Source organism: Orbicella faveolata, unplaced genomic scaffold, assembly GCF_042242905.1.
Source record: "Orbicella faveolata isolate gen_17 unplaced genomic scaffold, um_ofav_v1 contig_1, whole genome shotgun sequence".
Classification (NCBI taxonomy): Eukaryota; Metazoa; Cnidaria; class Anthozoa; order Scleractinia; family Merulinidae; genus Orbicella; species Orbicella faveolata.
In genome coordinates, this window is record NW_028301536.1 from 35,399,408 (window position 1) to 35,421,207 (window position 21,800).

The 21,800-nt window shown below is 37.5% G+C and overlaps 1 protein-coding gene across 1 annotated transcript; it reads right to left on the reverse strand.

The window, feature by feature from the left end:
- Positions 1-4,363: 4,363 nt before the first annotated feature.
- On the reverse strand, positions 4,364-6,951 carry LOC110040948 (G protein-coupled receptor 83-like). The gene is made up of 2 exons (XM_020746212.2): positions 6,093-6,951; positions 4,364-5,213 (listed from the first exon to the last, which is right to left on the reverse strand). The coding sequence occupies exons 1-2, from the start codon at positions 6,394-6,396 to the stop codon at positions 4,411-4,413; spliced, it is 1,107 nt and encodes a 368-aa protein (XP_020601871.2). The 5' UTR covers positions 6,397-6,951; the 3' UTR covers positions 4,364-4,410.
- Positions 6,952-21,800: the final 14,849 nt, after the last annotated feature.

A 21,800-nucleotide genomic window follows, 5' to 3' on the forward strand; every position in this document is an offset into this window, starting at 1 on the left:
CCTGATTATTTATCTATCACTTTCTATAACATTCAAAGTCCGGTTTTTCATGTAACTCCATCACGTTGGATGCTTTGGCCGATACACTCATGCCATCAACTTTTGAATGGCTATCCGCGTAGAAATAAATCTAAACATTAAGTTTTGTATTGATAGTGTCAATGTTGTGTCAAAGTGCCTCACTCGCTTCGAATTTCACATTTTTAGCTTCAAATTTTTCACTGTGGAAAACAAATAACAACGCCTTCCCTGGCTTCGTTTGTGTACCTTTTTTCTAGGTCACTGTAGTCGTTTAGGTAGTGTTACTTCCAATGCGATTTCGTAGAGTGTTGGCTTCATTGTTTTCCAATGTTATTGACGGGCCGCGATGAGAAATATTCCTTTGCCATCTATCAAACAGGAACTGTAGGTGAAATCTGGAGGCGATGGAAGCTTTGGAAGCAAATTTACGGCTATTTTCTTCCTTCCGTAAATTCGCTGCCAAAAAAATATCTCTGAGTTTTGCGATCTAAATTACCACTCTCCTTCGGTAAACTTGCAGGGCTTTGCGATTGGTCGCGATGAAAAATATCTGACAGATTTGCGAGCTTATTCACCACGTTAAAAGGATGTAGCTTGCCTAGAAGACGCTCAGTTTATTTTTCTAATTTTCCATACATTTGTCTGTAAATTTGGCTGGATGGACGCGGTTCACGGGAAAAAAAATACAGACAAATGTATGGAAAATTAGAAAAATTAACTGAGCGTCTTCTAGCTAAGCTACATCCTTCAAACTTGGTGAATACAATCTTCCACCTAGTATTTTATACCTAGTCAGAATGAATGATAGGAAATAAATACAGGAATTTAAAACATATTAAACGTATTCATGGAGAAACTTTTCAAGCAAAATTTCCTCTCTGTGTTTATTCAAAGAACTACTTTCACTCGGGAGAAAGCCAGTTCAAATTCAGTTCTATTTTCGCGGCGGCCGTTTCTAATGCTGCTATTTCCCTTTTTTTCTCCTAAAAATCCTGTTTTTCATCTGGATGCCTACTCAACTATCCACAAAAAAACACTGACTCACATTTTGCCATTCGGCAGGTGCGAACTGTGTGATTTCTTTCATGACAATTAAGCTTACATAGCGTTGACCGGTATTTCCAAGCGCGGAAGCTGCGTCTCTTATCTTGGTAGAGGTTTCTTCAAGGTCTTATCTTTTAGTGCTTGCTTCCTTAAGTTTATAGTTTAATTCTTGCCTCTTTTCAGGGCACTCAACGACCGGTTTCTCTCAAATGCTTTTAAACGCTGTTTTAGGCTATCTGGAGTACTTTTAAAGCTCTTTTGGTTAATTTTAGGTTGCGCTATAAAAAATTTATCTGTTCGGTTATTCTAGGGGAACTTGAGTATTCTCGAATTTATTACGGCTTTTTTGTCCATTCCCCGAAAACCTTAGGTCCTATCGCCTTTCCAAAGATGATAGCTGACCTTTTTTCGGCACCCAAAACAACATTTTTTACAATTCGAAAACAACAGATATTAAATTTCTCATATCACGAAAGTTCGAGGCGACAATTCTCTTCAGAAAATCAGAGGGAATTAAAGGCCTTCCGAACAGATAATTTACCGTAACGATCCGTTGGGTGCCCCTGTCTTTTCCTCAATGAACCTTTCACATTGGCTAAGTAACTGACTCCTGCTTGTCAGAAGAGAAACGTCGCTCGTTTTTCAGTACTCGATACTCGTCCCCATCATTGTCCAGTTCAGCCCAAAGTGGAGACCTTTTTTCGTGCAGGAGATTTTAAATTTGATTCAGGGCTTTGTAACTGTTGTGTTGACGCTGTTTGACGCTTCAAGCTGCCTTTTACTCTCTCAGGCGTTGTTAGCCGAGCAATCATGTTCAAGACTAGTCTTTTGTTACCTGGTTTTTGTGGCCTTCAGGGAGAAAATGAAGATCATCTTCAGCTAGATACCGCGCGGACATTGTTGAGGTGAGCCCTTTCTTCCTTAATTCCCCTGGATATTGTTAAAGATCACAGTCGATATCCGACAGAAATTCCTCTATTGATTTCCTATAATTCATTCTGATTTTCAAAACTGCAAAAGTCAAAATGCCCGTACCCGTTGCTGACTTTGCTCCTCTTCAAGTGTTTGCAGAGTGGCACCAAAACGTTCCCAAGTAGGCGGGTAAACTTTCAAGTTTGATTGTCAAGACTTTGAATTTTGATTGACCGACCCTCGACCCTCGACCCTAGACAAAAAGATAGACTCCACTGGCATCCTTTGCACGAATCGCCTTTTAAAACGGGCACACATTATTATTGCTGAATGGGAATTCAACACCCACTTTTGTAAAAATCAAATTTTGATACCTCTAAAATAAGAAAAAAAAAAATTAATACTGACGCAAACAAGGCCAAAAATGGAAAACAAACAACCAAAAAAAAAAAAAACAGGAAAACCAACCAACCAACCAACCAAACAAACAAACAAACGCTAAATGGAGGGTATCGCGTTCATTATCCTTCAAATCTTTTTCGCAACACACGCAGTTTTGAAAACCGGGGAATATCACTCGATAGCCTCCATTTAGCGTGAAAATATGCTTGGATATTTTGTCCTTGGACATTATCAGTTCTTCGAAGCCCGCAGTTTTCCTTGAGCTAATATACGCTCTCGGAAAACTGTTCACTTCTCGGAACAAGTAGGGTCCGCGGACAAATCTCTGAACATATTTTCGCGCCAAACAGAGGCTATTGTCTATATAGTGTCCGTCCGAGGAAACTACCCGGATGGATAGTACGTTGTACTTGTCCGTGTAAAATTAATGTATTTATTCAAATTTACTTACTTATTTATCTGTTGGTATGATAGTAGCCCCTTGGAAATTTGAAGTTCTTAAAACTAAAATATTTGCCCCTGAGGCTTCGCTTATCGGACAAACATTTTCTTAAGAGTATCGAATTTCCCAGGGGCAACTATCAGCCGATAGTTCCTCGACAAAAACACTCTATATTGTTTAAATAAAGTGACAGTGTAATTTTTCCCGTAAACTTTGAACGAAGACCATCGTTGCTCGTGGATTAAACGTAAATTGTACGTATTTCCTACTAATTATGGCGTACTTAGTCCTCAATGTGGATACGTTCGTGAAACGGTGCGTAAATTTGAAGTCCGTTTTTTAATAGATAGACATAACGACTCTGATGACGATCAAGATGTTCTCCAGGACAGGGTTGCTCAAAGCCTGATTAAACTAACCCAGGGTTAGCGAGAATTTTGATTTCAGTTTTGTAACTTTTTGGCTAGGTTTTTTGTTTATATTGTTTGCCCTTCAGTTTTTAGTTTTAGTAAGATAAACTGCACAAAATTTAAGCAGTAAAAAACATTTTTATATAAGAGAAATAAATATATCGGTTAACTTTAATCCTGGGTTAGCGTCAACCGGCTTTATTGCTGCCGATAGGCAGCCTTCATATTCTTGAAGCAATTGAGAATTTTGGTTCCATCGACCCATCGTTCCAATTAAAAAAAAACAGCCTATCAGGAATCTTCTTATATGGCCCCCTCTAGCCAATAAGCAGCTGTGTCATAACAGATGAAATTCATATGTGCTCGCTCAGCGAAAATCGCGTGTGCTCGCAGCGGAAGAGTCGAGGTTTACCCTGTTTACAGGTGAGTTATGGCATTTTTTCCTTTCTTTGATCGCTTTTGCCGATCTGTTATGATTACTTCTATTCGCGGAAGCATTCATCAAGGTCATGACGTTTTCAGTGAGCGTTCTAGAGACCGACAGTGTGTATTTATGTCACTTGCAGCGATCGGATTCGGTCGATTCCTGGACACAAACAAACATCGATGACATCTTATGTCATGGAGATCGCATGTATTTACATGCACTAACTAATAAAATGGTACCCGATACCAATGGTCTTTCAATAAACGAGTTGCCGAAGGTGGCAACCTCGCAGAACAATGTTGAGTACTGTTTAAACAACTACATTCAAAGTATATGTAACCATGTTGTTTGGAAATAAAATTAGTTATATTTTCGGTGAAGTTCCTATTGTCATGTTTACATACAAACAGGCTACCAACGGCAGCATTCACTTCTCAATGAGAACTCCCAGTTTTAGCGAATATTACTGAATCATCATATTATCAGATCAGCTATTATATTATTGTTTATTAGATGAACGTAATTAGTTTTAGATTATTACTGTTATCAGACATTTTAAATAGTTTTGCTGTGATTTGTTTGAGTTTTTTCTGTTTTTTCCACTATTTATTTCGTTTCCCCGAATTAGTGTGGGATTATGGGACTACAAGGCATTAACACGATATTAAAGTTTCTATCTATCTGTCAAGCCAGACCCAAGGAATGTGTAATGAATTTTAATAACGTTTTTTTACCTGCGCTGTTGCTAAACTTTAGCTAGTCTCTATCCTTTTGAAACTCCTTAGACTAAGACCACTATGCCTTCCAGAATGGGACATCTCGGTTACTTCCATGGACCGGCTGCTGTTTGCGCGAGGAGGCTCGTCTCCAGTAAAACAAGGCAGGCAGTGAAAAATAGCTTTGAAGCTTTTTCGAAAATCCCGACTGAATGTTAAGTAGATGAGCGGATTCACGGCACAATTAATGGAAGCGAAGAAAAGTGACAAGAAATGAGATGTTGGATTTTGCAAACATCGCGCGCTGCTGTAAATTGCAATCATGATGTTAACTTTCGTAGGAAGCCAAAACAATGCGAACGTCAGTGCCGCCAGGACAAGCATCTTAAGCACGTTCTGTTTCGCTTTCAGCTCCAGTTGCTGGTTAGCTGTCGTTACCTGTCCTGGAATCTTTCGCATCCATACTTTGTAGATGATGGCAACGTAAAAAAGGATGATTTCTAGCAGTGGTAAGGCGTAGAAGACGACGAAGTCGGCCGTCGTGTAGATGGTGTTAATATACATGGGAATAGCTGGTAGCCACATTTCAACACAATAGGTAATGCCGCGGAATTGAACTAGCTTATTTACGTACAGAAAGATGGAAGCTGGCAATGCAGGAACCAACCATGCCGCGACGATGAGCCCGATTGCCTTGCGAGAATTGATCACTCTTTTCAGGGGAAAATATATGGCAATGAATCGATCGGCTGCAATGAATGCAAGTGTAAGAATTGCGGCATTGATGGTACATGATGAGAAGAATGCCTGCAACTTGCACAGAATCGTACCCGGCCAACCTGTAATGAAAAGCAAGCACAGCAATGAATGAAATGAATTCTTGTTGTTATCTTATTCACTGGATGATGATGTCTTAAATGTCTTAACACTTCTCAAATATCTTTGAGTGAGAGTGAAATGACACGTCAGCTGCTAAGGAAGCCTCCGAGTGCCGCTATCGGTTCATCTCATGTTCTCAACTTCTCCGCCCGACCTGTGGTAGCCACAGAATCTGATGCATACATCAGAACGGACCACGGTAGAGGGATCCCCGTATCCTACTCCTTTCGATTCGGGCATTGCCGTGGGCTATTAAACTTATTGAAGGTTTTAGATACCAATTGTACTGAAGGTATTGGATCAAATTTTGACGTGGGACACGATGAATGGAATCTGTTTATTTTCCTGTGTTCCAGGCAGCAGATATGTCCAGGATTGAACGCTAATGAGATTCAAATTCCTTATGACAAGCATCACAAAGTGTCCTCATTGGTAAAACGTCACCAAAACACACGCGATTCTGTCAAATATGAAGTAATATGAAAATTTTAAATAACCCTGCCAAATATGAAGTACTGATTAAACAATACTTGCGTTCTATCCTGGACATAGGTGCCAAGCAGTGGACTTAATTGTACGGTAATAATTCAATGGGTTTTCAAGCCTTTCTGAAAGGAATAAAAGCAAGTTATATAGACATCCAATCAAGAGTTATTGTAAATAGTGTGAGGCTTCTGATGGCAAGGGTTTTAGAATAAGCAGTGGCCTAATGGCGTTGGACTAAGGTTCAGCCCTGGCCAGTCCGGGTTCAGCCCTAGCCAAGATCATTACGTTGTCCTCTTGGGTGTTTATGGGATACTGGCGAATTTAAAGCAATAAACAACACAATGTACACTTACCACTGACAGCAAATCCAAGGGTTGGTGCTATTCTGCCCTGAATGTCCGGTATTGTGTTGAGTAACACGATCACCAAGTTGACAACGCACAAGTTGACGATGAAGAAATTGGTTGGAATGTGCATGCGTTTATTTTTCTTTATTATCGTAATCACGATGGTATTGCCAATGATTGAGAAGAAGATAATAAAGAAGAAGGAGGACACTTGAATCCAGTTTTCAGTATTGGTAAAGATACGAAAGGCACATGGAGAGGCACGCCGTCCAACTGTTGTGATATTCAAACTTGTGGTGTTGTTCGCCATGATTTGGGCACTTTTCGGCTAGTTACGGACAAATCGAATCTTGAGAATTGTTTTCCATCAAAATCGAGTCGTATCCCCTTTGAAAAAATAATACGAAGCTTTCAAATTTAGTGCTTAAAGTGCTTTAAGAATCTATTCAAAGGAAATATTTTAACACAATCTGCGAAATAACGATGTGTGTCTGTAATAAGTACTTAATGAAATCTAAGATTAGACACTTAAAGAAGCACCAAAAAAAAAAAAATACACATTTGTAATAAATACCACCTTAAGATTTTTCATATTTTAACCTCTTCTTTCCTCCAGTGGAATATAAATAATTGATTTGGCGGTTCAATGGTGTAATTTCACAGGTGGCATGTCACAAGCATTTAAAGTATGTTTAAATTGTACATCACTCAGGTGTACGGAACATTGCCACAGATAAAAATTACAGAATCTAATTAACGATCCACAGTGGATCAATGCATGGGTGTGTTTGCTTTACACTGGAAAAGGCGCGCTTAGTTTTACGTAAGAAACATAGCATGGAAAAAGGGTAAGAGGCAATAAAGAGAAGAAGACTAAGAAGAAAACAAAGTTAGAGTTGAAGTAACAATTTCGATGACAATTTAATTATAACCTTTAATTAAGAAATCAACATTTCTCAATATATATAGCAAGTGACTGATGAATACCATTTGTTAACTGTGGTACATTGATACAATTAAGAATAATCATTACTTTTTAAAAGGTTCCTAATGTTGATCATGTTCAAATGAATAAATCGATATCAAAAAACTAACAGAAAATGTTTAGTAGATGTTGTTGAGAATTAAAGATTCTATTAAGCTTTGCGCATGCAGGCTGCATATCGGAGGAGTGTAATGGTTGTTGTATTTTGTTAAAAGTTACCGCAGTTGCAAGAAATATTCCCCTTTATAAGGGAAATGAATGCATTGAGCCTATGATGGTGATTCAGGCGACGCTTTTCACAGGTAATTACAATTATCAAGTTGTGCATGTCATAACAGCTTTTTTACAAACTATCGTTCATATTTGTTGAAACTGATCTATATTTGTGGTCATTGTCTAACTGTTTACAGCCGTCGCTATGGCCGTTGCTACGTAAAATAACATAGTGGCTAGTGTTGCCTAGCAACAGTAGCCACAAAAATTCATACCAATGTGTACTTTCCTTGAATTTTATGCTCATCTAGAGGTTATATTCAACAAGATCGTTTCAAAATGTTTTTTACAAGTGTTCAAGGGTTTTAAACTTTACAGTTTCAAAAAATTGCCTTTTTCCTGAACATCGTCAAGTTTTAGCCTGTCGAGGCACCTTAAGAACCTTCGAGCTAAATGTTTATGCATATCCTTACGGCGCACGCAAATTCACATGCCACGTCAAGCATCGAGCGCGCGCTATACGGCAGATGGCCATAGCTATAGCTTTACCTGGATTTGACGGTCTCGGACGTTCGGTGACCTATATAATTTTTTTTTTTTGATGGATCCTTTTCTGTACCGATTTTCTACGTTTAGCGAAAAAATGAAAATCTATTGATTAAAAGATTGAATTTTTTGCAAAATGCACCATCGAACTTCGTTCTTTTTAGCTCTTCGTTTTTGCGGTGATTACGGTGAAAACGTTGGCAAGATTTTGAATTATTTACGCAACAAACCCACTTGTACAAAATATGACTAAGATCGTCTTCCTCCGTTAACTCACCTTCGATATTTTAACTATAAACCCCTGTAGACCATGCTGAATTATTTACGCCAAGTTTTTAAAATCAGGGTACCTTTCCACACGCTTTATCTCTGAAACGAAGTCGGTGACCCCCAATTTTTTTTACATTTCTGACATAAGTAACTCATTATCTGACTCCAGTAAAATTTAAAAAATTCTATCGACTGGAAAATTTTCGCGGGAACGTCCTTTATAATCACTGTTATGACGACAAGTTAAAAATAAATGTACAATTCACAAAGTTGGCCACTTAGTTATACTTCTCGTAGTCCGAAGTTTGTCTACCGTCATGGTGTATTTTTTCGGATTTCTCATTTACGGAAAATAATTTTTGGATTATACGGTCCTTAGCAAAATTTTCGAAAACAGTTTGGGAAACCTCGTTAGGCTAAAATTGGAAAAGTTTCAGTGATTTTCGAGTGATCTTAATACAGCGTTATCACATTTAGTGTTAAATTATACTACATTTAAGGCGGACTGGTTATTACGTACCTTTAGCGTTGATTTTTATTGCATTTACGGAGGGTAGGTTATTTCATTTAGCGTCTTATTTTATTACATCTACGGTTGGCATTACATTTAGCGTTAATGTTCACTACATTTATGGTTGGTATTACAGTTAGCCTTAATGTTCATTACATGTGGCGTTGATACAAACGCTGACCGGATTAATTCGAACACCGCTGTGTTTCGAACTAGTTTTCGCTTCTCTTATACTTTTTAAATGTAGTTGAATTTAGGAAAAGAATTCAGATTTCTGTCGGTTACTGTTGACTGCTTAGGTCCTGTTCAAATATGTCCATCCGGGTGGTCCATAATTTTATTATGAAACAGTGAAATGCTAAATGGCGGACCCAATCATAAACATTGCGTACGTATGAGTATTCAAGTTTTTGTGACCCTATAATTTACTGACTATTGGTAAAGGTAAACTTGAAAAAACTGTGGACATTGGCAAATTGCAATTTTTAATTATCTTTAGGACGATATGCTTGTTACTAACTCATGGGAATGCCCTCTTCTAGAAACTTTTGAGCTCATATGTACTCGTATCCTTTGTCTAATTACTCTAAACCGTTACAGTAGAGCGACTTTCTCTTATCAACATGTTGAAAAAACCTTTCAATATATCAAAAGTGCCTACAGCAATCACTGCATACTAAAGAAGAATCACTCCTATTTGAGGAAACAAGCCATCGATATGAAGTACCAAAAGATATCTCACTCTTATCTCAAATATTTCAAATAGTCTTTTATTCTGGAAATGTATGTGGTATTTGATTAGTTTCGCGAACTTCAACAAACACAAGCGCGGGAAGCCTTCGGTGACAGTGGCCAAATGTACAACTTCCATGACGGCTTAAAGGAGCAATGCACGCTAATTGAGTTCTTTTTAGATGGAAATAGATAAAAAAAGGGCAAGAATTCTCAAAATGTGCCTAACTAAGGGCAGAAAAATACTAAAATAATAAAATACTAAAACAATGTACACTAAAAAACGACAGATGTAGAAAAAAGAAATAACTCACAGGTAGTAAGCATTCGGTTCACCACACTAACGACAAAATTGCTGCTGTTGTCATTCTGTTGTGTATAAATCTCTTTGCCTGGAATATAATACGATAGAGCGCTTTTACAGCGAATTAGAGGTGTTTACTTTCGTTTTGCGTTTTCTGTTGTGACTAGTCCATGCAACTCTAGCGAAGCCTTCTGGCCAATCGCAACGATATATTGTCTTTCCTGCCAACCAGGCGCAAATCCAGATTCCATATATTGTTACTTGGCAGGTGCGACTTTTTCCTGCACTTCGACTGAGTGCTGATTGACTTATAATTATCTCCTTTTAGAGAGGTTAAGATCAACAGTGTGACTAGGATTTACGACAGGTATTTTACAATAGCAACCACGTTATCATTGCTTAGATCTATAATCAAATTCTGTCTTTTCAGAAATCTTTGAACAATATGTCGACTTCCATTGTCCAACGAAAGTTTACACTTTAATTGGCAAAAGTCAAGACAATTTCGCCTCTGAGCAATTTCTTTAACGTTTGAAGAAACCATTTGTGTCTATAATTGAATGTTTTCCTATGATAAACCTCCCTGGTTGAAAAGCAAAACTGCGCGTTACCAGCTGTCGGAGGAAAATCAATTAATTTGAGAAGAAGACCGGATCTCATTTTATTTTAACCTTTCACAGTAGCACAGCGTCGTGAATAATCAAAATTGTCATTAAAAGCTTTCATATCTTTAGTTGGCCGCTTTTTTTTTTTTTTTTTTCGTGCTTTCGCGGAGAAGACAGATCCTGCCGGACAATAAAGCACGTTTCATACATTTTGTAAAAGGTTTGCAAGAAACAGCAGGGCTTGATTTTTTCACAAAATATGGCCGAACTTGAATGGACCTGTTTGGCTAATTGGACAGTGCAGACGGCCGGGAGCAAAAACAAATTCACATTTCGTGGAGAGCACTAAAAAATTGCTGGAATTTAAAAGAGGCATTTAATACTTATCAGTAGCATTGTAGTTTTTCGGATCATGTAGCAGCTCTCGTAAGGTCTCACAGGAATGCCCGGGGGGATACTCCCAGAACACTTGGGTGGGGATGTGCGGCCCGATTCCCAAAACCCTTACCCCATTTATGACCAAAATCTGCGATATTCCCTACCCTATTGATGACCTGACCATAAATTCGAAACTCTATTTTGGACCTGACCCCAAAACCCTGTTTCAGACCTGCGTTACAATTAGTTCCCTAGTTCAGACTAATGTTACCGTAAACATAATTTGTGAAGGGCTTTTGCTAATTTTCTTTTCGATAATAATGAAAAAGTGGTTTCTTCTTAAAAACATACCCATATCAAGGCTAGAGTGCAAAAACCATACCCTATTTATGACCAAAATGGCTAAAATCAGCTGAAAGCGACACCCAATTTATGATCAAAACGGCTGAAAGCCATACCCTTAGGGGCCGCACATACCTTTATAGCCCATATATGGGAGAACCCTCCCCCCCCCCCCCCTCCCTGGCATGAATGGCTCGATACCCTTTAAAACACCAAAACAAACAACAGAAACAATGCACTAGCCCCAAAACAATAACAGCTATACACTATGACGACAAATAGAATTACAAATTTATGAGAGCTGCGCCGCTACTCTTCCGAGTTTTTCAGCTATCGTTATCGTAGGTTGATGCTACCACAACCTTTGGAATTGTTTTCTTGTTTTTGAAAAGATGGCAACATGAAGATTGGAATGAGGTGGAATGCGACGAAATGAGATCTATTTAAATCTGTTCAGCTTAATAATTAGCTCCGACTTTACACGGAAATTCAGCGTTTAATTACACGTGGAAGTGAGAAAACTCACCCAGCTATTTACAGAAAGGCTAAAATATATACTTATCTCGTTCTTGAGATGGCGAAAAAGAAAGCACCCAAACGTTCATGGCTTCAAAACATAACTTCAGGAAACATTGTGGTATCATTTGAAGCAATTTCAGCTAAATAGTGTCCATCAGTTGATCCATTTACTATTATTTTGCAAAACTATAATTTGAAATGGATTTTGTTTTGCGATTTACTCGAAATTTATGTTTTTATTCGCGAAAATTGTTCTTGCCATACACCGACTCAAGATCACATTAGTGTAGAGTGTTTTCACATGACGTCACATCAACCGTACTGGTGTCTAAAACAATGAAACGATGGCCATGTTGGTCACCCAGAACCATCCTGTGGGAGTTGAACTCTTTTCTGTAAACACTTTCTTTTGTTCTAAAAAATTTGCATGGCTGCTGGCCTCGTGAGTGTTAATGCTCTAATAGCTTTTTCATATCATATCTGATTAGCGCAAAATTTATGTTTTACCGATATTCATTATTTTTTTTATCTTTTTCATAGAAATATTATATTGATTGGTTTAAGAAATATATCATGTCAAATTTCACTTCCAACTACTGTTGCAATTTTCATGATCATCAAAAAGCTCATTGTTAATGCTTAAAGCTCTATCAAGACGCCTTTAATAACATAACTATTTTATAATCCTCTCAAATGTTCTTTTAAATAAAGTTTGCATCAAATCGTTTAAACAGGATGCACATCGTTCACCAATCAGATCATGCGTTATATGAGAACAATTCTATATAGAACATATCCAAATGGAAATAAACTTATTTATTTTTGTCTCAAGCATCTGAGCGGGCCGGAATCCTAAATCCTCGAATTTGATTGGTTAATCATGCACTCGTGACCGGTCCAGCTTTTCACGATACGGCCCACGGGCCGGATTTTTTCCCCGCTGTAACGATTACGGCTCCTAAATTTTGCTCCTAAAAGTTAGCGGTAATCGTCAATCTTTTGCCTTTTTTACACTTCCATCGACGATTAGTCAACGCAAGCTTATCTCTGTTCACTTTAAAATGGCAAGGAAAGTTACTGTAAGTAAATTCAACTGAGTGTTTTGTCGGGGGGGGGGGGTACAGGGGGGTCAGAGCCTCCCGCCTCCCATATCCTGAAAAACTGAAAAACTGTGACCTCGGGCTTGAAAATGCTGCCCTCGGCCTCCGGCCTCGGGCAGCATTTTCAAGACCTTGGTCAAAGTTTTTCACTATACGGACCTCCCAGCCGGCATATAAGATAGATAGATAGATAGATAGATAGATAGATAGATAGATATTGGCCTCTGTCTGTACAGTCTTTGCTCGCGAAAGAAATCATTTTTATTAAAACGCGATGGATCAGTCATTGTAAGACCAAGTGGTAACTTCTTGACGAGTGCTAGGAAATTAATTTCCATGTCAAGATGGTTTTATCAAATTGTTTCATGAGAACCACTGTACTCGGTAATGTTCATTTTATTGTTGTTGTTGTTGTTGTTGTTGTTGTTGTTGTTTTTATGTTTCTTGTCGAATTATGTCCTTTTCGTCATTCAACAAAGTGTAAAAAACACAAGATAACAGAAAGAATAGCTTTCAAATGGCGCGGCTAAAGTGGTACTGGAGATACGGTTGACGAAGCACTGTAGTGGAGAAGATAACTTCCTAGTATTGACTGTTTCACGCTTCTCAACCACAAAATACATTTTTTTGTAATATCGATGAATTCTGTAATTTGCCAAATTTCTTATCCAAGCTTTATAGGGTTGTTCATTATTTTTGCTTGTCACATACAAACGTGACATCTTACAGTAGTACAACTTAAAAGCATTAGGCCTTATTTATGTACTCTGATGTTCATATGTTTTACATCCATCGATGGTCAAGCAATATCAACCACAAATGCTCAGTTTTGATAAAATGGAAATAGATTAGTACAGCCAAAAACTATCCTAAAAAAGGGTAGCCCACCGAAAGCAAATACCTTTGATCCAGAGGTAAGACTGACTTATAACTTATATCTTCGAAAGAGTTGTATTTTAATTTACAACGAAAATGATACTGAAAATATCTAGAGAGGAATCTTCACGAATCTCTCTGGTCTTATGTGTATGTGTCATTACGATGTGAGAAAATCAGTTTCTTTTAAAATATTTTTACAAGCTCTTTTGTCTTTAAAATTTCTTTAACTTTGAAATCGTTTTCTCGACTCGTGAGAGTTCTCTTAGACTGTAAATTCTTGCAGCTGATGCCACAAGCATGACAAGCCAACTCTAAGATAATGTGTTTGTACAAGGTCTATCGCGTTTTAACATTTACAGAATAATAAGGTAACTATAAAAATAATGAAAACAAAATAGTGTAAAATATAGAAAATATAACAAACTGAGTTTTTAGGATTTAGTAACACGGATCAACGAGCCTACGCCAAAATATTTTAGGTGTATCTCGCAAAAATATAGCTTTTGTTATTGTGATTTTAGAGTACTACTATTCAAAACCCAGACTCTAATTAACATCCCAGTGTTATTTACCTGAGTGGTGCATGCTGTTCTTAAAAATACAATCTACTCTTTATTTTTCTTTGTCGCTAAAAATCATATATACTGTATATCTAATTTCCAAGAGGCATGACAGAAGCTTATAATCTCAGCGTCTGATGCTAGCTCTGTTTCTTTTCAATAACGTAGTTAAAAAAACGACGGCTAATTAAAAAAGACCTTTGAATTCATAGCTAAAAATAAGCATTATTGTGCTACAAAAGATCCCATCCGTGTTTCACTTCAAATATTATTAACCCTAATTTGGGAAAAATGACGAATTTTAGAAGAAAAGTATTATTTATTTTTTTACATATAAATTGTACTTTTCACATATATTGCACTTCAGGTACAAAAAGAGACATTCGCTAAAGTAACAAAGAGTACGTAATCACTCGTCCTATAATAGTTGGAGCGACCGACATGTTATTGTTCTTTAACGCACCTTTCCAAAACCGAGTCAGAACACCCTTATGAAATAATTTCACAGTTATCCCAACCAGCGCGCAGCAATGTATGAGCTTCTTTAACACGAACAGCTCAGTTTTCTTTCTGTATCAACAAGAAATTAACTGCTTATCTTTAAAGTAAAATGAAATGATGCATAATTCCTGAACGAAGATCTGAACTAATGCCAATGTTTTGACCAAATAACATACATTAAATTTTACATTAACAATTGGCTGTCATGAACTTGGGAAGGGTTTGAGAATAAACCCCTTAACGCTGACAGCAAACTGATAAAGTTTGAAAAATAGCACAGTTTAGTTGGAAGAAGGAGTGGATCATGTCGGTGGCATTAAAGGCTAATTTCGTTGGCAAACTTGAGTTTAAAGGTTTAACTAGCCTATAGACTCTTACGATCTCTCGCCTTACCTCCCAATTTACTTCAACTTTCTCTCGTTCCTTTAGCTTTGGCACGCCTTTGGATCAAGCGTAGAAATTGTACATAATGAACTCACAGTTTAATATTCTATCTTAAAAAGGATATGAAATAATACACCCCACGGCGTGGTTTAAAAAGACTGATATCGCCAGCGATATTCCAACACTAGATTCTACAGGACTGGACCGTTTTGTTTAAGTTGGCTTCAGATTGTTTTCGCGATTCCTACTGTTATTTCTCATTTCGAGCGGACGCCCTCCCGTTAATAGCAAAATAAGTATTTGTTTAGAGAAAGTGGTTGAATGACTTGTCACTTTGAACACAAAGCTACAGATGTGTGCTTCCCACACAAAAACTCAAAAAGCAATTAGTGGTTACAGCGGGGATGTAATTTATTGTCTTATTGCACACTGTCAGAAGTAAAACATCCGTAGCAATGGCCAAAATGTACCATGTTAGAAGAGTAAATATATCTACGTTGGTCTGCTAATGTGATTGATTTTGGACTGATCGCACGTTCTACGACTAAAAATGTTAATTATCGATACCAACCTCCTCTGGGTGTTAGTGGTGAGAATTTAGCTTTACATTACAACCATCTTGCAATAGTAGATGATTTTCGTTTTCGCCCGCTTGTTTCATGATGTATTGATCCTGTAATGAGAAATTAGAATTTCGTCAATGTTGGGGATTGTAATGAATACTTGTTTCTAATATGAAGCAATTTGTCTTGAATTAAACAAAAGAGATACATGATTAACAACTGCTATAAAGGAAATTTGCTTCGTAGAAAGAACAATTTAAAGACATCAAGGATCAATTTATAAAATGAGAAATACGTCTACATTTTGATTAAGCGCTAGCGTTTTAATTAATACTAGGGAGCGTGTCTTTGAATCCCTTTTTTTTTTCGCAACAAAAGAAATGCTATTGAAATTTTATATGTGAAAGCCGTTTTGTTTTGCTATTCGATTTATCATGCCGAATTTAGTAAACATCTGAAGTTTCATTGGAATCCGTTGCAAGATTAAAAAAGGTATGGGACCCATAATTAGCATGCCAATTTTTACAAAAAAAACGTCAGGGGGCAACAATTGCCCCTTGACATACATTTCCTTACAAGTCTGGGATCCCATGTTTTTATGAGCATGAAACTGATTCTTATAACACTTCGTAGATTTACTCAATTCGGCATGATAAATTGAACTATGGAGGTTGGGTTCTGTTGATTTCAAAAATACGAAAACTTGTTGATTTTGCGCGACATTGTAAAAATGTCCATTACTAACTCTGGGATGTGAAATAGAGGATGACACTCGAAAGCTCAGTTTTGTCTCTTACAATTTTGAAGAAAGGTTTCACTTCGGGATGCTTATACTTTCAATGACTTTCCATTCATTCCTCGATGACCTTTCTATGTAAAGATTGTGTTCCCTGCAGAGGTCTTGAAGTTGCCATAGCAACTCTGTTCTAACATGCTTGTCTCACTACTTTTAACATTTCCTCAGCAACTTTGTAGTATTAGTTCATTTCAGCAACCTTTTATTATTTGGAATAACATTGACAATAAAAAATAATAATGTCTGCTTACTGCAATTGACAATGTAAATAAATATAAAAAGTTACATGCCTGAGTGTTATACACCATTAGAAAACAGCCCTAAGAAAATACGCGCGCTGATTGGTTAAAAATCGTGTTTCTATAACTCGATAGAAACACAGAACTAGCACGAGCTGTTGACAGTTTGATGATCAAAGTAAACAAATTGTTTCCTTTTTTTCGTCGCGGTGTTTTCTAAAAGAAATAGCAAACATGTTCTCCGTGTTTCTATTGAGTTATAGAAACACTCGAAAAAGCTGTGGAAACACTCGCTTACCGCTCGTGTTCCCACAGCATTTCTTGTTCCACACGTGCTTCTATATAGCTATAATTCGATAGAAACACGGTACATGTTTTCTATTTCTTAAATGTAAAACATAAAAACTGGTATAATATGAATAGAAGTTTAAGTTTTTTTCTAACATTGTATCGCTTTATCCTACATTTTCCTAATTTTGAGAAACTAGTATATTGTAAAATGACGGATGTAAGTGCATGGTTTGGATGTTCCCCGATAAATTACGAAAACTCACAGCTGCATTTCCGTAAACTAGGTCCTCGCTATTTGCGCAAATACCTTCTCTTAGCACAATAGGCGCTTTGCCTGATGGCGTCATTTGACTACAACTACCAGAATCCTTCATAACGAAAAAAGGAAATGGATTCTAGCCTTATAGGTCGGCAGGGGGCCTGGGCACTTCAGGCACGGCAGGGAGGTATCCATGGCAACCCTGCGAGCGGGAATCCTATACTTACCCAAACCCACGAACTATGATTGCGGGAGGTCTGGGAGCAAGAATGCGCAACGATTCGCAGAAAATTAGGACTTTCTTGACAACAGCAGCCAGAGATCCGCAAAGATCAGCTGAATATGCAAATGATCTGCAAAGATCAGCGGCAATGCAGCAAAACGTATACAGGCCACAAGGTGAGCTGCAAGCTATTGAGGTCACCCCGCAGGTCCCGAACGCAAATGGGAGTGACCGCTGGCCGCATTGGCTCGAGATTAACTTAGCCAAATTAATTAAAACCTTCAGATCAATCACAACACTTGTTGGCTTTGATATTTGTTACAGTTGACTTTAAATCACGGTTATGAGTGTTATTTACGCAAAAATATTTTGCAATTTCATTTACTTTTAAAATAAATTTGATTGAAAAATTGTGCCATAATTTATAATATGTTACTTTTAAGAGTATGATTGACAACACTCATCATCAAGAATATTATATTTTATAGGAAATTTGCGAAATTGTAAGAATAAACCCATGGGTGAGATTTTGAAAAGAATATAGTTTTGTGTGTTGAACATTTGTAAATATAACACAATTATACGTTTTCAACTGAGAAACTGTATAAAATTCTTCCTTTCTCTAAACGGAAAACTAGCCAAAAAGCAACAAAAACAGCCGTATGTTCGATGCTAATGACATTTCTGCAAGAAGTTATGTGTATCCTATCAGGCTTTAATGCCTGCAGGCTGGCTCGAAAATTACTTAAACCCCATCTAGAAAGCAAACACTTGTAAATGATACCCCAATATATTCGGAAATGTCATGCGCTATAATCTAAGAATATTCACAAGAATATTTTTAGCCTAAATTAAAATCGGCAGAAAAATCAGAATATTCAGCCTCAGACGAAAAAAACAAACACAATATTCTTATGAAACAAGAGTGTAACCGAACCGGATGTCGCGAGATAAGAGTAGGAGACGTGTCTCAAAATAAAATATCTACGGTAACTACAATGGTGGACAGAAGTCCTTGATACACTTATGTAATGGTATGAATTATCTGTGTGTTAGAAATGGATTTTGAAAAAGCTCTGCTATGCGTTACTTCCCCCCGCCCCTTTCCTCACCCCATACAGTGTTGAAACTCAGGAGAAATTGCGGGTGCAGATGTTCAACATTTTATGTGGGTTGGGGAAGGGGTTGGGTAGGTGTAGTTGCATTCGCGACCACGCGTGACTGTTTGTTTGGCGTGTGTGAAAGTCCATGATCGTAGGAAATGGACAAGCGGAAATTCAGGCAGGCGTTATTGTTAGTTTTATTTGTACAAGACCTTCTTCGCTCGTTTTGAGTCAAGCGATTAATAAAAAGGAAATGCATTGAAATGAAATGAGCCGCTTAGCAGCTGTAAAATTTTGAAATTCCAATCAACCTATTGCTATGAGTATTGTCACAGCAGACAAAAAATATCAACCAAAACGAGCGTGCTACACTAGCTCTAAGATCGATCGCTTTGTTAAGCCTATTTTTAAGATTTCGACACATCGGACATAAATTTATAAATTTTTATAAATTTGTTTATAAATTTTTGGGGATAGGCATCCTTCAGTTCCACAAATGAGCATTTTCACTCACATTAAAATTAATGCGCTTGAAAAAAGTTCTGCATGTTAAACCTAGCTTATTGGTAGGTACCAGATGACTGGAAATTTGAAACCCTTTAATTCGTTTTGAGACTTGTGTCAGTTGAGAAATAAAATGCGAGAAGGGTGCTGGTAAAATCATGTTGAAACAGCCCTGGGGATTCGACCCGGGTTTACGAAAAAAGGTTCAGGCTTAAAAAAGCGAAAATCTTAAATATCAAGCCTTTTTTAATCCCTGCTTCAGAGGGAGGTAAGAATTTATGTTAGATTATTTTAGAAATCTGCCGTCGTGGTACGGTGTTACTTTCTAAAGCGCTAATTAGAGGGTAGACTCGAACTTTAAAAAGGGTGCTTAAATTTCCGAGACACTTTTATCATTTGACTCTGATCATATCAATAAGGATTTAGTCATCCATAAACAAGCAAACACTAACGGCAAAAACCGACGTTTTGGTTTCCTTGTGACGCCATTGTCAAAGTAATAAGGAATACAAGTTCTGCGAGTCAATGTAAAGGTGTAAAAATGAATTTACAGAAAGAGTGCGAAGCAAAATTACACATATACTTTTGCGCTATTTTCGATATGTTAAAATTCAGCCTTACCAGGAGCCATAATCCCGATTATGGCTCCTGGCCTTACACAATAGACCTCAGCACGAGGCTTTGGGGAATAAACCCCACAAACTCTGTAGTTATTCCCCAGAGCCTTGTACTGAGGTCTATTGGTTTAGGCTGAATTTTAATATATCGAAATTGGTCTATTCTCTGATGAAAAGCATCTCGTGCACTAAGCAATAGGCGATATAGACCGGGAGGTAGAAAATGTCGTCAATTCGTCGCGTACGATCGAGTCGACTCGAGTTGACACGACTCGACTTCTGGAATAGTCGAAAATAGTGGAAAGCTCGACCCAAATTGCAAATGTGTCGATCGTACATGTGTAACTGATTCAGAAGTCGAATTTTCTATGTACCCAAGAGAAATTTTCCCTTGATGTGCCTAACAGCGACATCAAGATAATCTACCTGAGCTATCTTACAATTAATCAAGGGTGTTTTCATTAGTCTATACCACTGCTATGGTAACTTGTAATGCCGTGAACTTATTTACTAATAATTTTACATTTTTTTGATGCCATTTCTGTTTGTCAACTGAAAAAGAGTGGCAGCATTAATTTAGTAAATTAGAAGAGCCGAAATATACTCGAAACTGTTCGAGCCACCTTAAGTGGACTCCGGATCAAACGGACACCCTTTGAAAATTTGCGCCTTATATCTACGTTTATCAACCGGAATCCCTATTAGCGGACTCCCTTTGAAATGTTTAGCCTAAATTTTTCAAGTTCGTCGATTGTAATTCGTTTTAATATTCTCCATCTTTAACCATTATTGTTGCCTTCTGATTTCTTATTATCTCTTTGATGTTTTTTTATCTTAGAAAATTTTTACTTTCAGACTTCTTCCAATTCAAAGTTAATTGTGTGCGAGGCCAAACTATCTCAAAATAACGTAACTGAGCTCTTTTAATGTAGAGTAGCTGGTTATACGGAACCGGGTAGGTGCTTGTGTTGTGAATACATGTACACCTTTATCGTTACTGTACGTGATAGAGATACATTTACTTGTGCGCACAGGGCAAAAAATGGCTTTATCCTAAAGTGTTCAAATCAACCAGAATAGCAAAGGCTGTCCAAAAAACTTTTCACATCTCATTTGTTATCTAAATTAACCTATTGATCTTATGTTGATCGTGTGCCATTACATTCTGCTCCAAACTCGTACGTATTTTTTAATTTCGGCGCCGAGACAGAAACGCGTTGACCAATTGAATCATAGAGACGTTTTTGATTAAAAAAAAAAAAGAGACTATGAAAGTCAAGTTAAGAAGACGGTGGTTTAGCACGTCACAACACAGAATATAACAAAGAAATCAAATGGAAGAATAGCAAATACGACAAAGGAAAGTTCTTGAAGGGATTGCGTCACTACGAGAACAACAGAGAGGAAAATCGTTTCTTTGATTCAGAAAAAGTCGGAATATATAGTGCAAGAACATAGTTGATCCATAACGCCAAAATTCCCTCATTTATATAACAGAACCTAACTGTACAGAGAAAATCCATTGACTGCGAGCGCACAGCGGCCAGCCAAAAAACTGAGACTGCGGGCGCCAAAGACAACAAAGTCCGCCATATTGAGCTGGAACTACAGTGCAGGAGAAGAGCAGTGAAAATGCCCGAAATGTCGTCTTCTAATAGTATTTTAACCTCAAAAGATTCCCATGTAGAGCAAGATTTACTTTATTTATTTATTTATTTATTTATTTATTTATTTTATACAAGAGAAATAAACTTTTACTTCAATCCTTTTATACGGTAGCTGCGCCCACAAGACGAGCGGCAGTCAAAACCGAGCTGTCCTACCGAAATGACACGATAATAGTCTTTTTATTTGCAGCTAACATAATACTAAAATTGCTTTCCCATTTTCTAATACCAAACCCGAGAATTCTGGGTTTAATTTGACGAGCAATGAGATATTTTCTTCAAGATATTAAAGTCAACTATTATCCTACCTAGAGACACTCAAAGGGTGACGGGCGAGTTGCCGGACGCGGGCGACTCATTTTTGGCGCCAAAATAAAAGCATGGAGACACAAAATGTCAGACCAGTAAAGTTTTCCCCGCCTGCTGAATCCTGATTGGTCAATTCCAATTTCAGGCGCGCCGGTCGTATGCAAGGACACTAGCCATAACATCGTAAAAGAAAGTGCCTTTTTGGTTTGTAAATGTAGATCATATTAGTGCTTCCATCTGTGAAATGATTCCGAGCCCATTTAGAGAAATATTTCCTCGCGGTGAAGATCAAGCTTTTTATCTTACTTTATTTA